This window comes from Salvelinus alpinus, chromosome 2 (assembly GCF_045679555.1).
Source record: "Salvelinus alpinus chromosome 2, SLU_Salpinus.1, whole genome shotgun sequence".
NCBI lineage: Eukaryota > Metazoa > Chordata > Actinopteri > Salmoniformes > Salmonidae > Salvelinus > Salvelinus alpinus.
Window position 1 is genome coordinate 109554194 of NC_092087.1, and position 16095 is coordinate 109570288.

General features: G+C 41.0%; 3 protein-coding genes and 1 long non-coding RNA gene across 3 annotated transcripts in view; 2 read left to right on the forward strand and 2 right to left on the reverse strand.

Moving 5' to 3' along the window:
• The window catches only part of LOC139550433 (uncharacterized), a 401870-nt gene that overhangs the window by 378408 nt on the left and 7367 nt on the right, over nt 1-16095 (forward strand). The window lies entirely within an intron of this gene.
• LOC139548377 (zinc finger protein ZFP2-like) overlaps nt 1-16095 on the forward strand; it is a 372237-nt gene that overhangs the window by 177595 nt on the left and 178547 nt on the right.
• Nucleotides 1-16095, reverse strand: part of LOC139548823 (zinc finger protein 180-like) — a 223334-nt gene that overhangs the window by 39696 nt on the left and 167543 nt on the right. The gene's annotated exons all lie outside the window — the stretch shown is intronic.
• Nucleotides 5623-9417, reverse strand: LOC139549319 (zinc finger protein ZFP2-like). Its single transcript, XM_071359647.1, has one exon. The coding sequence runs from the start codon at nt 9351-9353 to the stop codon at nt 8274-8276; it is 1080 nt and encodes a 359-aa protein (XP_071215748.1). The 5' UTR covers nt 9354-9417; the 3' UTR covers nt 5623-8273.

Genomic DNA, 16095 nt, shown 5'->3' on the forward strand with positions numbered 1-16095 from the left:
CAGTCAGGAGGCTCTGAGTGTGTATTCCTGTATTTTCCCAGTATGGGAGGAGTTGCTAGATTTATTGAATAAACCTTTTTCCATGAAGTTAGTGAACCAAGGTGGCTGACTAGCTGTTGATGTTGAAGAAGCGTCCCGTCCACTAGATTATACGTCACAGTGGCAAAATCACCTGAAAGATGCACATCGCTATCTGCTGACTGGAGTTGGTATCGCAGTTGAGAAAATAATTTCAGACAAAACGTTAAAAGGCAACTGCCCCTAAAAGGCATCGACTCCCTTTGAAAATGGGCGATGTGGCATAAGAAGCAATTATTATAGTGTAAAAATGTACTACAAAGTGTAGCTAAATAGAATAACTTTGGTCATACCCACTCAGCACGTAACGTCCAAGGACGTCGAATTATGTGCCATATCAGGTCTGTCGTGGCCGCTATTTCGCCCAAAAATAGTAATCACAAATTTGGCTGTGTGTAACTATGTAAATGTCTCTCGGACAAGGTGACTTTTATCAATATACACTCTAAAAAGTAAAGGTTCCTGGAGTATCCTTTAGGGGTTCTTCAAATTGAAACTGTGGGGGAACCACTAAAAGTTATTTGAAGAACCTTTTGTGGGAACCCCTATAAGTTCTTTGAAGAACTTTATCATGGTTCCTCAAAGAACCTTTTGGCGTTAATTTTTTTAACTCGCTGCCCACCCTCCCTCCATTATAAAAACATATTTTAATAATAACAATATTGATATAAATAATATTGACTGAAATAATTAATAGTGTACAATAAAAACAACATACATTAAAAATGAATCATAGGTAAACTAACAATATTGTAGACTTGATGCTAAATACAGATTTTTCAGCTTTAGTGTGTATATCGTATCCACTTAGTTATGTTAGGAAGTTTGCCATCTTTATGACCGGCCCTGGTAACTTCACCCCAACTTCTCTTCTCCCCAGAACACAGTAACATAAGTGTTTTTCTGACATTTTGGGGAAATTTACGGGAAAAATAAAAAAAAATACAGCCCGAGCAGAGCCCCAAGTCCCATGGGGACGTCCTCGAGGGCGTGGATGTTCTCCCCATCAAAGGTCAGCGGGATTTCACTCTCATGGTGAAATGGATTTCCACCGATGTGCAGTAAAGGAGTGAAGAGCGGTGAAATCTGTGTCAACAAAAGTTAGAAAAGATTAATACACATACAATTAACAAAGAACATAACAAATGTTCAGCTGTAGTTTTATATAAGCATGCACACCTATGTTTATGAAGAAACAGATGATTGGTGCATAGGCATACCTTGTCACGGACATAAAGGCCACTCGGGTCCTCATTGAAGAGGTTGGGCAAGAGCAGAATCGCTGCTGTGGTCTCCAGTCCTAGTAAAGTAAAGCAATGATCTTACTACACTTGCTAATTTTATTACAAAATACATTAGAGAAAGGGAAGGAATAAGAGCAAATACCTCTTCTGTATTGTCCTTCAGGGACTGTCAAAATAGCAGGATGATGTCCTCACCCCTGCCTCGCCTCTCTACCTCTGATAGTCCTTAAATTATATTTTTTGTCTATATCCATTCCATGGACTTGATTCATTTCCGAGAATATCTGAAAAGATCAATTGCACACATTTGTATGCTAATAGATGTCAGTTTGTATTGACTGCTATGTAGGTTAAATGTACACTTCAAATGCAGCTGTCCTACAACAGATCTGTACCTTCTTCTTGATCCCAATTGCATTGTGTCCATGTTCTGTCCTATACGAATTTCAAAGGAAGAGAAAATGTGTCAAAGAATATTCTTACAAGCATTAAAACATATATATATAAATAAATATTGAAAGATAAATGGCATCGACATACAATGTAATGTAAAATAGAAGAACATATTGGAGAAAGCACTAGCCAATATAGTACTGCCATACAGGCCTAATATCACATTTCAATATATCTTTGTACACAAATTGTTTAATATTTTATCAGGCTGACGTGAAAGATTATACGCAACATTTTGCTGTGTGGCAATACTGTGTTTGGATTCTGAAGGGCCTTTATACAAAAGAGGTAGTCTAGACACTGTATTAACACCATTATGCATTTGAATCCCATCTACAGCTACCATCTAAGCTATTAATTTCCCTCCACAAGGGGGCGGACATGTAACGTTTCCAAAATGGGACAGTATTGTCCATGTAACATTTCCAAAATGGGACAGTATTGTCCATGTAACGTTTCCAAAATGGGATAGTATTCTCCATGTAACGTTTCCAAAATGGGATAGTATTGTACATGTAACGTTTCCAAAATGGGATAGTATTGTACATGTAACGTTTCCAAAATGGGATAGTATTGTACATGTAACGTTTCCAAAATGGGATAGTATTGTCCATGTAACGTTTCCAAAATGGGATAGTATTGTCCATGTAACGTTTCCAAAATGGGATAGTATTGTACATGTAACGTTTCCAAAATGGGATAGTATTGTCCATGTAAAGTTTCCAAAATGGGATAGTATTGTCCATGTAAAGTTTCCAAAATGGGATAGTATTGTACATGTAACGTTTCCAAAATGGGATAGTATTGTACATGTAACGTTTCCAAAATGGGATAGTATTGTCCATGTAAAGTTTCCAAAATGGGATAGTATTGTCCATGTAAAGTTTCCAAAATGGGATAGTATTGTACATGTAACGTTTCCAAAATGAGATAGTATTGTCCATGTAACGTTATGCCCCCTTGTGAGTTAATCGTATAGCATGCTGTAGCAGGCTATATAAAGAGGAAGACCTCCATTGACGATTCAGTTCGTTGTAACATCTCGTCTGGACAGGTCACCGTCCTTAGTTAGTTAGTTAGTTAACGTTAGCTAGTTCATTCTCACAAAAGTGAGAACTGCTCTAGATTGGAAACTTACGTTAATGAGTGAAAAAGCCATGTTGGCTTTATGGAAACGATATACAATATATGGGAAAGAATATAGTTGAGGGAAATAATCCAAACCTAGTTCTGCCTAGTTAGGACATAACGTTAGCTAGCTAGATAACGGTACTGTACTGTAGCTCATACAACGCCGACGGTCAAACCCGGCTTTCTAAAATTTACGGTAATTAGATATAGTAACGTTATGGAAGATGTTCACAGAAAACTATCATTGTCTTCGTTATTCATTATTAGTATGTTATATTATTGTTATAAATGAGACATATTCAGAGCCAAACATCAATCCAACTTAACCTTTTTAACTGTTGTCGCATCCAAACTTGTCACCATCGTTTTCAGTTGTAATTGCGAAGTTCCCGGAAGAAGTCCAGCAACAACGGAAGTTCCTCGATGAACCCACCTTCTAACAAGTTCTTTGAAGAACCTTTTGGGGCTGTTTTTCATTGACCAAGAACCCTACGGTTCTTAGGGGATCTGAGAACAACTCCAGTTGAACCCTTCATTTTTAGAGTTGTAGTCGGCTCTATTTACTCTCAGATTCAACACATGATGATTAGCATCAACGATCAAGTCAGCTGCTGCTGCTCCAATACAGTATGAGGTGAGACAGTGAACTGACGTTGAACTGGGCAGTCAGCTGCTGCTACTCCAATACAGTATGAGGTGAGACGGTGAACTGACGTTGAACCGGGCAGTCAGCTGCTGCTGCTCCAATACATTTTGAGGTGAGACGGTGAACTGACGTTGAACCGGGCAGTCAGCAGCTGCTGCTCCAATACAGTATGAGGTGAGACGGTGAACTGACGTTGAACTGGGCAGTCAGCTGCTGCTGCTCCAATACAGTATGAGGTGAGACGGTGAACTGATGTTGAACTGGGCAGTCAGCTTCTAGTTATTCTAGTCTTCTAGTGAGGTGTCAAAACAACAGGAAATCACTCTAGACACAGTTCCTCTGAAGTAGATCACTGGTTCCCTGAATTGGTCCAAGCTCCTTTGGCCTGTCTGCCGAGAGGGTGTGTCTAGAGCTAGTCTGGAGATAAATCAGATCCAGCCTGAACTGTGTGATGTAGTAGGGAGTTGTAGTTTCTCTAGAGATAAATCAGATCCAGACTGAACTGTGTGATGTAGTAGAGAGTTGTAGTTTCTCTAGAGATAAATCAGATCCAGCCTGAACTGTGTGATGTAGTAGGGAGTTGTAGTTTCTCTAGCGATAAATCAGACCCAGCCTGAACAGTGATGTAGTAGGGAGTTGTAGTTTCTCTAGAGATAAATCAGATCCAGACTGAACTGTGTGATGTAGTAGGGAGTTGTAGTTTCCAACAGGACTATTCTGCATAGTTTAGCGCATAAAACGTAATTAACTACAATGACCTTCAACAGGCTAGGGACGTCCCAAGGATGTATCTCTACCTGAAAATAGATGATCTAAGTGACCAGTCATAAAGCCTTATTTACTTTAATGAACTACTAAAATAGTGATTTTGTCAGACAGCAGCTCTACACTATTGACTGACTGATCCATTCATCCTTCCATCCCTCCTCAGCCTTCCTCTCCTCTGAAGACCCAGTGAGGGTGGAGCTCAGTCAGAGAGCTGTTGAGGAACTGGTTAGGAGAACACTTCTACACCCAGAGAGGTGAGAGGTCACACTGGTTAAGATGGTAAATATTTATGTCCCCTTAGCGGTTCATCACGTCAGCAAAAGGAAATATGTTCCATAATCCATGTTTATTTACATTAGTGCAAATTGTCCACAGATATTGGTGTAATTTCTCACCCCTTTTGGCTGTATGAAAGTTAATTTCCCCTCAGGCACACACATTTGTTCTTTGTTATTATTAAGGTAATTTGTGTAAAATGTACTTTTCCACACTCATTCACCCCATCTCTTTACATTGCTGATGCATATTTGGTGGCTTGACTGCATCCAGACTATGTCAAAGGCCCATCCTGGTAGATCTGAACCTAATGCAGCTTGGAGTGATCAGATGACAGAAGTCACATTTAGGTGCCAGGTGTAACTGAGGCCATAGATGCTCCATATCCATTACTTTGAGTGTTTTATATAATATGACTAAATGTGTTTCTGTGTTGCAGGGACAATCAAGAAATGGAACAATAAGGCAACAGAACATAATCAGAGCTGTGGGAGACCACCTCAAGCCCCTGGTAGAGCCGGGGGTGGTGTTTACCACTCCACCACGCCTTCAGCAGGCTGGAGAAGTGATACTGTTTTTCATACTAAGAGGGACCAAGAGTCTGTTGATTGGTCATTGGGTTCATTTGTTGAAATCAAATCAACCTTTATTTATACAGCACATTTCAGACATGATGCAACACAATGGCTTCACAGTGGGGGGGGAAATGAAAATAAACAAAAATATTTGGTACACAACAAACAGAAGACTAACAACTGAAAGACTAATGAACATTCTAAGGAAATACCATTGATTAAAATATTAATTGGATGCAATATCCAACCCAAAATATAAGCTTGTTTTTTAGGAGGGGCTCTGAAAGACACTATGGGGGTGTCCACTGAAAGTTGACTAGTAACAACAACTGGGACATAAAAGACACCCACCATGAGACCCACTAAATCTGCCCAAGAAGAGAAAAACTAAAGAAAAACCCACATCAAACTTAAAGACAGGAAGTCCCAGTCCCCAATGCTACATTTGGCACATCTGAGATTGAACCCTGATATTCTAAAAGAAGGACAACAACGTCAATATAATATTATAGTACCCGAAAATTGTCAGTTGATTTTCTACATAATTGATTACTAAATGTTACATGAATTGTAAATATGAAATATCAAAACCAAATGTTTGTTAACCTGATGAGGACAGAGGGCGCTGTTTTCACTTTGGGGGAAAAACGTGCCCAATTTAAACGGCCTCGTACTCAATTCTTGCTCGTACAATATATGCATATTATTATTACTATTGGATAGAAAACACTCTAGTTTCTAAAACCGTTTGAATTTTGTCTGTGAGTAAAACAGAACTCATTTGGCAGCACATTGACCAGGAAGTGGAAAGTCTGAAAATGATGCTCTGTTCAAGGGCCTGCCTATAAATGGGCATGATACGTATGGGTATACATGCACGTCATACACCTTCCCCTAGATGTCAAGAGGAAGTGAGAGAAGAAATTAAGTGTTTATCTTGGTCTGAGGTGGAATTAATCCTCTTGGCACGACGAGTCATCCATTTCCTGTTTTCTGGAAAGCGCGAAGATGGACCTGGAATTGCCTTCTGAAAAGCTGTCGTTATAGGAGACTACTATCTCCGGCTTTGATTTTATTTGATACATGTCACAATATCATCGTAAACTATGTTTTTTCAATATAGTTTTATTAGATTATTGAAATTTTTTCGGGACGTTAGGCGTGTTGCGTTGTGTGCCTTTGTTCAGAAAGGAGAGCTTCGCGCCACTTGGCTAGTGCGCTTGCTAATTCAAGAGGGAAAAACGATGTTCTAAATCCAAACAACGACTGTTCTGGACAAAGGACCCATTGTACAACATTCTGATGGAAGATCACCAAAAGTAGGACCCATTTTGTGATGCTATTTCATATATCTGTCGAACTGTGTACTAGTAGTTTTGCGCCCAGGTTTTGGCCACTCTCTCACTATAACATAAGCCTTATGTAGTAATGAAGATATTTTTAGAATTCTAACACTGCGATTGCATTAAGAACTAGTGTATCTATAATTTCCTATACAACATGTATTTTTTTGTAATGTTTATGAATAGCTATTTGGTCAGAATAGGTGAGAGTCTAATAGAAATATCCGCACATACTGGGACAAAGAAGCTACGTTAGCATAATGGATAACCACTGATTTCAGCTCTAAATATGCACATTTTCGAACAAAACATAAGTGTATGTATAACCTGATGTTATAGGACTGTCATCTGAGGAAGGTTTATGAAGGTTAGTGAAAATTAATATATTTTTCTGGTTTATTCGCTAACGCTAACGTGCCTATTGCTATCGCGCCTTGATGAATGAATGCGGTTGTGTGGTAGGCTATTGTAGTAAGCTAATATAATGCTATATTGTGTTTTCGCTGTAAAACACTTAAAAAATCTGAAATATTGGCTGGATTCACAAGATGCTTGTCTTTCATTTGCTGTACACGATGCATTTTTCAGAAATGTTTTATGATGAGTATTTAGGTATTCCACGTTGGTCTCTATAATTACTCTGGCTGCTTCGGTGCTATTTTTGACGGTAGCTGTGATGGTAGCTGCAATGTAAAACTGATTTATACCTCAAATATGCACATTTTTCGAACAAAACATAGATTTATTGTATAACATGTTATAAGACTGTCATCTGATGAAGTTGTTTCTTGGTTAGTTTGGTTGGTTCTTGGTTAGTTAGGTTGGCTTTGTGCATGCTACCTGTGCTGTGAAAAATGTCTGTCCTTCTTTGTATTTGGTGGTGAGCTAACATAAATATACGTGCTGTTTTCGCTGTAAAACATTTGAAAAATCGGACATGTTGGCTGGATTCACAAGATGTGTACCTTTCATTTGCTGTATTGGACTTGTTAATGTGTGAAAGTTAAATATTTCTAAAAAATATATTTTGAATTTCGCGCTCTGCCTTTTCAGTGGAATGTGGGAGGAGTTCCGCTGGCGTTAATATGGTTAATATGTATTGTATGTATAATATAGAACATAAAGTAATATGTATAAATCACTGATATCGATTAGGGGGGAAATCAGGATGTACGTGATGTTGAAACTAACACAACTAAAAAAACACATGGAAATGGGAGATATATTTAACCTCACTGGTTAGAGGACAACCTGCAGAAGACAGTCAGCTACATTTGGGAGTGATGCATTTAAATTTAGGGGTCAATAAACAAAGGAATGCAACACTTATTTGTCATCACTCATCGATATCACGTTGAAAATCAAGTGTGTGAGAGGAGGGAGATGAGGTTGCACGTCCTGTTAAAACTAACAGCTCAATAACCACACGGAATCTAGGAATAATGTGAACATCCCTGGTTAGAGGACAATTTGTAGAAAACAGCTAGCTACATTTAGAAGTATTCCATTTTGATTCAAGTGGGTCACCAACGTGTTAAGTGTAACACAGCTCTTTTTGTGTCAGTCACTTTTTGTTAAATCACATAAATAGTACTCTTTTCATTCAGAGCCTGGATTTTTCCCAAGGCTAATATCCATATCACGCTGAAATCAATTCAATTAGGGTTCTACATTGTGAAACTCCTTAAAATACTTATACTACAATGTTAAAACATTCTACATTGTGACATTAATTCATTGATATCACAAAATAACTCCTTCATGTATGTATTTTCTGATGTTTGATCAGAGATCTTTTATCAGAGTATCTCTTGTCACACTGATCACAGCTATAAGATTTCTCTCCTGTGTGTGTTCTCTGGTGTATAGTCAGATTGCCAGATGAGGTAAAACTCTTCCCACATTGACCACAGCTATAAGGTTTCTCTCCTGTGTGTATTCTCTGGTGTAATGTCAGCTGGCCAGATCGACCAAAACTCTTCCCACATTGACCACAGCTATAAGATTTCTCTCCTGTGTGTATTATCTGGTGTAGAGTCAGATCTCTAGATGCACCAAAACTCTTCCCACATTGACCACAGCTATAAGATTTCTCTCCTGTGTGTGTTCTCTGGTGTTGAGTCAGAATGCTAGATTGACCAAAACTCTTCCCACATTGATCACAGCTATAAGGTTTCTCTCCTGTGTGTATTCTCTGGTGTTGAGTCAGAATGCTAGATTGACCAAAACTCTTCCCACATTGATCACAGCTGTAAGGTTTCTCTCCTGTGTGTGTTATCTGGTGTAATGTCAGCTGGTCAGATCTACCAAAACTCTTCCCACATTGACCACAGCTATAAGGTTTCTGTCCTGTGTGTATTCTCCGGTGTATAGTCAGAGAGCCAGATGTAGTAAAACTCTTCCCACATTGACCACAGCTATAAGAATTCTCTCCTGTGTGAGTTCTCTGGTGCACTGTCAGATTGCTAAATTGACCAAAACTCTTCCCACATTGATCACAGCTATAAAGTTTCTCTCCTGTGTGTGTTCTCTGGTGTGGAATAAGATGGTTTGATGCAGTAAAACTCATTCCACATTGATCACAGCTATAAGGTTTCTCTCCTGTGTGTGTTCTCTGGTGTACTGTCAGATGGCTTGATGTAGTAAAACTCTTCCCACATTGATCACAGCTATAAGGTTTCTCTCCTGTGTGTACTCGCTGGTGTATTTTAAGTTCTGACAAATTTGCAACCTTTCCCACAGTCAGAGCAGCAATGAGATTTCTTCCCTGTGGGTCTCTGCTGGTGTTTCTTGAGGTGTTCTGATGTGGAGAGACTCTTCTCTGCCTCGTCAGCATCATGAGGTTGTTGAGGCTCCCCAGAGGATCCACGATAGTCCCGTCTCTCTCCTGTGTGAACAACAAAGTCAGACAGATGATTAAAGGCCCACAACAGCGGTAATTCACTGTAAAAGGTGATGCCAACAGCATAGCCATGATGTTGTACAACAATTGATGTCTGTAATGAATGTTAAAATTATTTGACAATTGTCTTAAAAGGAGCAAGAAGTCATATTTTGTCTTGTTTTCACATTAGTAGTAACATCTAAGATTGAAGACTAGAAATAAGTTATTCATGTTGTTAAAACTCTAAGCAGTGTGCCAGACGACTTTTGGTCTCCAATACAGGACCCTTTCTGTGTTTAATAAAATTGCGGCACGAGGGTGATGCACAAACAATCTGGTTGTAGAAACTCCTCCCTGCTAATGAGGAAACCACTAGTTATGGATGTAGTATATCTGGTAATGAGGAAACCACTAGTTATGGATGTAGTATATCTGGTAATGAGGAAACCACTAGTTATGGATGTAGTATATCTGGTAATGAGGAAACCACTAGTTATGGATGTAGTATATCTGCTAATGAGGAAACCACTAGTTATGGATGTAGTATATCTGGTAATGAGGAAACCACTAGTTATGGATGTAGTTTATCTGCTAATGAGGAAACCACTAGTTATGGATGTAGTATATCTGGTAATGAGGAAACCGATAGTTATGGATGTAGTATATCTGGTAATGAGGAAACCACTAGTTATGGATGTAGTATATCTGGTAATGAGGAAACCACTAGTTATGGATGTAGTATATCTGGTAATGAGGAAACCACTAGTTATGGATGTAGTATATCTGGTAATGAGGAAACCACTAGTTATGGATGTAGTATATCTGGTAATGAGGAAACCACTAGTTATGGATGTAGTATATCTGCTAATGAGGAAACCACTAGTTATGGATGTAGTATATCTGGTAATGAGGAAACCACTAGTTATGGATGTAGTATATCTGCTAATGAGGAAACCGATAGTTATGGATGTAGTATATCTGCATAGAGCAAAAATGGTGAGCCAAGATTTAGGTTTCCACAATGTATTCTGAATATTACAGCGCAAGATCAGAAGTGCTACTGAACGAAACTCACATTAACCTCTGGTGTCTATTCACTAATTCACCACCATGGGGGAAAACTCAGGGGAGTTCCCATAGGCTGACAGCAATAATAGCCTCCATTTCCAGGTTAGAGTGCATTTCACACTACTTTGGATTATAACTGTAAGGCTCGTTTGAATGTCCTGATTGATATAATGTTTGTGTTATTGTCTAAAATGTACTACTTTATATTTAAAAACGACTTCAACCAGTAAAATGCTCTTTGGCTCCATCAGCCTGACAATGAGGGTTTGTACACTAAGTGTTGAACAAATTGCCCCATAACACCTAACAACAACATAGACCAACTGTAGGACCCGTAACTTCACCTAACAACAACACAGACCTACTGTAGGACCCATAACTTCACCTAACAACAACATAGACCTAGGACTATAAATCATTTAATATTTCAGGTGAAACATGGAAACTAAAATGTCTTTGTCATGACATTTCATAACCTGATCACCAGATAATTTGGTGAATAATCCCACTAGGCTACTCTGTAATGTGTTGTCATTTTAAATGTCCTGAATTAAGGAAAATAGCTGTGTGTGTTGTACAATAGCCGATCCATCAAGGAACAGTTCTCTACACATTATGAGCTAAGTATCTCTGTGCCCAAACAGACTAACGAGACCCTACAGTAAATCAAGCAGACAATAACATTATAAACACCAATTTGTTAGGGATGTTGGATCCAACGTGGAGCACGGCATAACTGTCTTTACCAGAGTAATGAATGAAGAAGCACTTTGGTTGTTGTTGCATGTCGTGATGTTTGTAATTTGACTGTCAAAGTTGTCCGACAGCAAGATCCAGAATTTACGTTGAAGTTTATCATAAGCTGACTATAACTACTGTTCCCTGAAGGAGGGAAACTAGGTTTTCATAATGCCGACCCAAACGATACTAAATGAAACAGCCCCTGGCAGACCACCCAGACCTGACCCCGCAAGATACGCCAGTTTTGTCAATTTATTAAATTGTCGTTCATTTGAAACACTCCTGTCAATGTTGAGTAAGGACGCACACCTGGTTACACATATAGAAGTAAGACTAGTCTACCTGGTTACACATATAGAAGTAGGACTAGTCTACCTGATTACACATATAGAAGTAGGACTAGTCTACCTGGTTACACATATAGAAGTAGGACTAGTCTACCTGATTACACATATAGAAGTAGGACTAGTCTACCTGGTTACACATATACATTTACATTACATTTAAGTCATTTAGCAGACGCTCTTATCCAGAGCGACTTACAAATTGGTGCATTCACCTAATGACATCCAGTGGAACAGCCACTTTACAATAGTGCATCTAAATCTTTTAAGGGGGGGGGGGGGGGGAAGGATTGCTTTATCCTAGGTATTCCTTGAAGAGGTGGGGTTTCAGGTGTCTCCGGAAGGTGGTGATTGACTCCGCTGTCCTGGCGTCGTGAGGGAGTTTGTTCCACCATTGGGGTGCCAGAGCAGCGAACAGTTTTGACTGGGCTGAGCGGGAACTGTACTTCCTCAGTGGTAGGGAGGCGAGCAGGCCAGAGGTGGATGAACGCAGTGCCCTTGTTTGGGTGTAGGGCCTGATCAGAGCCTGAAGGTACTGAGGTGCCGTTCCCCTCACAGCTCCGTAGGCAAGCACCATGGTCTTGTAGCGGATGCGAGCTTCAACTGGAAGCCAGTGGAGAGAGCGGAGGAGCGGGGTGACGTGAGAGAACTTGGGAAGGTTGAACACCAGACGGGCTGCGGCGTTCTGGATGAGTTGTATGGGTTTAATGGCACAGGCAGGGAGCCCAGCCAACAGCGAGTTGCAGTAATCCAGACGGGAGATGACAAGTGCCTGGATTAGGACCTGCGCCGCTTCCTGTGTGAGGCAGGGTCGTACTCTGCGGATGTTGTAGAGCATGAACCTACAGGAACGGGCCACCGCCTTGATGTTAGTTGAGAACGACAGGGTGTTGTCCAGGATCACGCCAAGGTTCTTAGCGCTCTGGGAGGAGGACACAATGGAGTTGTCAACCGTGATGGCGAGATCATGGAACGGGCAGTCCTTCCCCGGGAGGAAGAGCAGCTCCGTCTTGCCGAGGTTCAGCTTGAGGTGGTGATCCGTCATCCACACTGATATGTCTGCCAGACATGCAGAGATGCGATTCGCCACCTGGTCATCAGAAGGGGGAAAGGAGAAGATTAATTGTGTGTCGTCTGCATAGCAGTGATAGGAGAGACCATGTGAGGTTATGACAGAGCCAAGTGACTTGGTGTATAGCGAGAATAGGAGAGGGCCTAGAACAGAGCCCTGGGGGACACCAGTGGTGAGAGCGCGTGGTGAGGAGACAGATTCTCGCCACGCCACCTGGTAGGAGCGACCTGTCAGGTAGGACGCAATCCAAGCGTGGGCCGCGCCGGAGATGCCCAACTCGGAGAGGGTGGAGAGGAGGATCTGATGGTTCACAGTATCGAAGGCAGCCGATAGGTCTAGAAGGATGAGAGCAGAGGAGAGAGAGTTAGCTTTAGCAGTGCGGAGCGCCTCCGTGATACAGAGAAGAGCAGTCTCAGTTGAGTGACTAGTCTTGAAACCTGACTGATTTGGATCAAGAAGGTCATTCTGAGAGAGATAGCAGGAGAGCTGGCCAAGGACGGCACGTTCAAGAGTTTTGGAGAGAAAAGAAAGAAGGGATACTGGTCTGTAGTTGTTGACATCGGAGGGATCGAGTGTAGGTTTTTTCAGAAGGGGTGCAACTCTCGCTCTCTTGAAGACGGAAGGGACGTAGCCAGCGGTCAAGGATGAGTTGATGAGCGAGGTGAGGTAAGGGAGAAGGTCTCCGGAAATGGTCTGGAGAAGAGAGGAGGGGATAGGGTCAAGCGGGCAGGTTGTTGGGCGGCCGGCCGTCACAAGACGCGAGATTTCATCTGGAGAGAGAGGGGAGAAAGAGGTCAAAGCACAGGGTAGGGCAGCGTGAGCAGAACCAGCGGTGTCGTTTGACTTAGCAAACGAGGATCGGATGTCGTCGACCTTCTTTTCAAAATGGTTGACGAAGTCGTATAGAAGTAGGACTAGTCTACCTGGTTACACATATAGAAGTAGGACTAGTCTACCTGGTTACACATATAGAAGTAGGACTAGTCTACCTGGTTACACATACAGAAGTAGGACTAGTCTACCTGGTTACGCATATAGAAGTAGGACTAGTCTACCTGGTTACACATATAGAGGTAGGACTAGTCTACCTGGTTACACATATAGAAGTAGGACTAGTCTACCTGGCTACACATATAGAAGTAGGATTAGTCTACCTGGTTACACATATAGAAGTAGGATTAGTCTACCTGCCTATAAATGTGCCCATTTGGGGATGTCTGATAGTACTTCTCATTGTCTTAACGCTGCACCACTAATGAGTTGTGGAGCTTCTCAAAGTAATTTTTTCTTCACCTCAAACAGCAAGTAAACAAAGTCTTAATGAAATCAATTGCGAATGACAATAGTTCCTCAAAGTATTTTCGTAAAATATTTCCAGCTCTCGCCCTTTCACCATTCGGCACTTGAGTGGTTACATTTCTCCTTCCCCCATCCCTCAGCTGTTTACCAAACCAAGTCTCTGGGCAGCCATTTTGTTGCTGTTTAAAAAAAAACACACAACCCAGCAATCTGCAGTTCAAACAATAATGTCATTCCACCACTGTTGTGGTAATGAAATGATTATGGGGTTGGAGAAATGTAACTAGAGACAGACAGACCTATGGATGCAAGGACTGACCATCCATGATATCAACATTATAATTTTAACCATGTTGAGGCGATACAGTGTTGATTTACATTGTTTCTAAACATTGGAGTAAAAAAAGCTTTTTTGTTGTTCTGATGGGGTACAACAGTTGAACTAAGCTCATGAGGCATGTGTTATATTCTTCAATAATCAATGGCTATAAATAAAACATTTAAAAGTCACAATATGGATGTAGCAATTGCAGATTTCCCCTTTAACACCAAACATCAGTTCAACAACTGCAGAGTTTGTACCTCTGTTTTTAAGACAGTACTTACTAGTGGTAATCAGGGAACATTTTCTCAAAACCATCTTATGGCTAAATTCATCGTTAGAACCATTGGATGCCTTAAGATGTGTTCGGGAAACCGGGCCCAGATATCCAGTTTCCTCCTCTTCTTCCTCCTCCGTTTTCGATGTAACAGTCATCTCCCCCTCCTCCTCTTTCACTCCATAAACTGCATCCTCTCATTTTACTGTAACATCCTCCTCCTCTTTCACTCTGAATGCATCTTCCTCTTCTTTCACAGTAACGGCCTCACCCTCTACTTCTTGTTTTACTGTGATATCCTCCTCTTTCACTCTGAACGTGTCTTTCTCTTCTTTCACAGTAACGGCCTCACCCTCTACTTCTTGTTTTACTGTGATATCCTCCTCTTTCACTCTGAACGCGTCTTCCTCTTCTTTCACAGTAACCTCACTCTCTACTTCTTGTTTTACTGTGATATCCTCATCTCCTTTAGCAGGAGAGTAGCTTAGTGACCGCATGGTCGGGGATGTTAGCTAGCTAGGCTAATGCTAACTTAACAAGCCCGCTTGCTGACTAATAACAACACCGTAAATATGAAATTAAATCGGATAACTAACTAGGCGACAGAAGTGGGTTTAAAACACAGTGGCTAATATACACTAAAGCGTCTAAAGAGCTATATTGGTTCGGCTCTTTTGTCTAGCAAGCTACCGAGGTGTCTGACTAACTTGTGTTGCTGCTGCTGAAAGACGCGTTCGGTCCACTAGATTATACGTCACACCAACAGCATAACCTTAAAGTCGCAGACCGCCATCTGCTGAATGGAATGGGTAACGCAGTTGAGTAAAATGTATATTTTATCTTCAGACAACAAGTTAAAGTGTAGGGAGCATTAGTTTTTACTCATGTAAGAAATTGAAATAGATACTGGAGACTAGTATAACAACATTCCAACATAGGCTATCCTTTGTACAAAATGAACCCACCCTCTCTTTGTCCTTAGGCACATGCCGATCTCATTAGATACTAACCTCAGACACACACACACCCCACTCAGGACAGGCCCCTGAAACATCATTTAGACATACACATTCTTTCCAAGGGTGTGACTCAAGACAAAGAACTATGTCAAGAGCCAATGGAACGTCGACACCTGGTCCGAACAGGACCACTCACGACCAAGATTGACCAAGAGGAAGGCCAGACGACAAGATCAACCTACTTTGCTTGTTGCCTATATAATCTGTATGTACTGCTTAGAGCGGCCTCTTCTCCGACGATTTCATAAGAATCTGACAGAAAGGGGCCGTGCACGTTTTTGCCTGATATCTTTACACTTGAATAAAACGGCCTTATTATAAAATTATCCACCTCGTCCTATGTCTCCACTTGTTCTCCTGTCTCAAGTAAACGTTTTATCAACAGACTTGGTAGCAGAGGATGGTTATACACCTTTGATTTCGGTCCATAGAAAATTGATCAGACAGGAGGCGAGTGGGAGAAAGATTCAAGAAGGAGAGGTGACCCGCTCGAGGGAGACGTCGGCGATTCAACTCACCCAGGAAACTGATCAAAGAGCTCGAAAATATTAAGGT

Bases quoted from the DNA above. Each gene is read 5' to 3' on its own strand.
- LOC139549319 (XM_071359647.1), bottom strand. From the start codon at position 9,353: ATGATGCTGACGAGGCAGAGAAGAGTCTCTCCACATCAGAACACCTCA.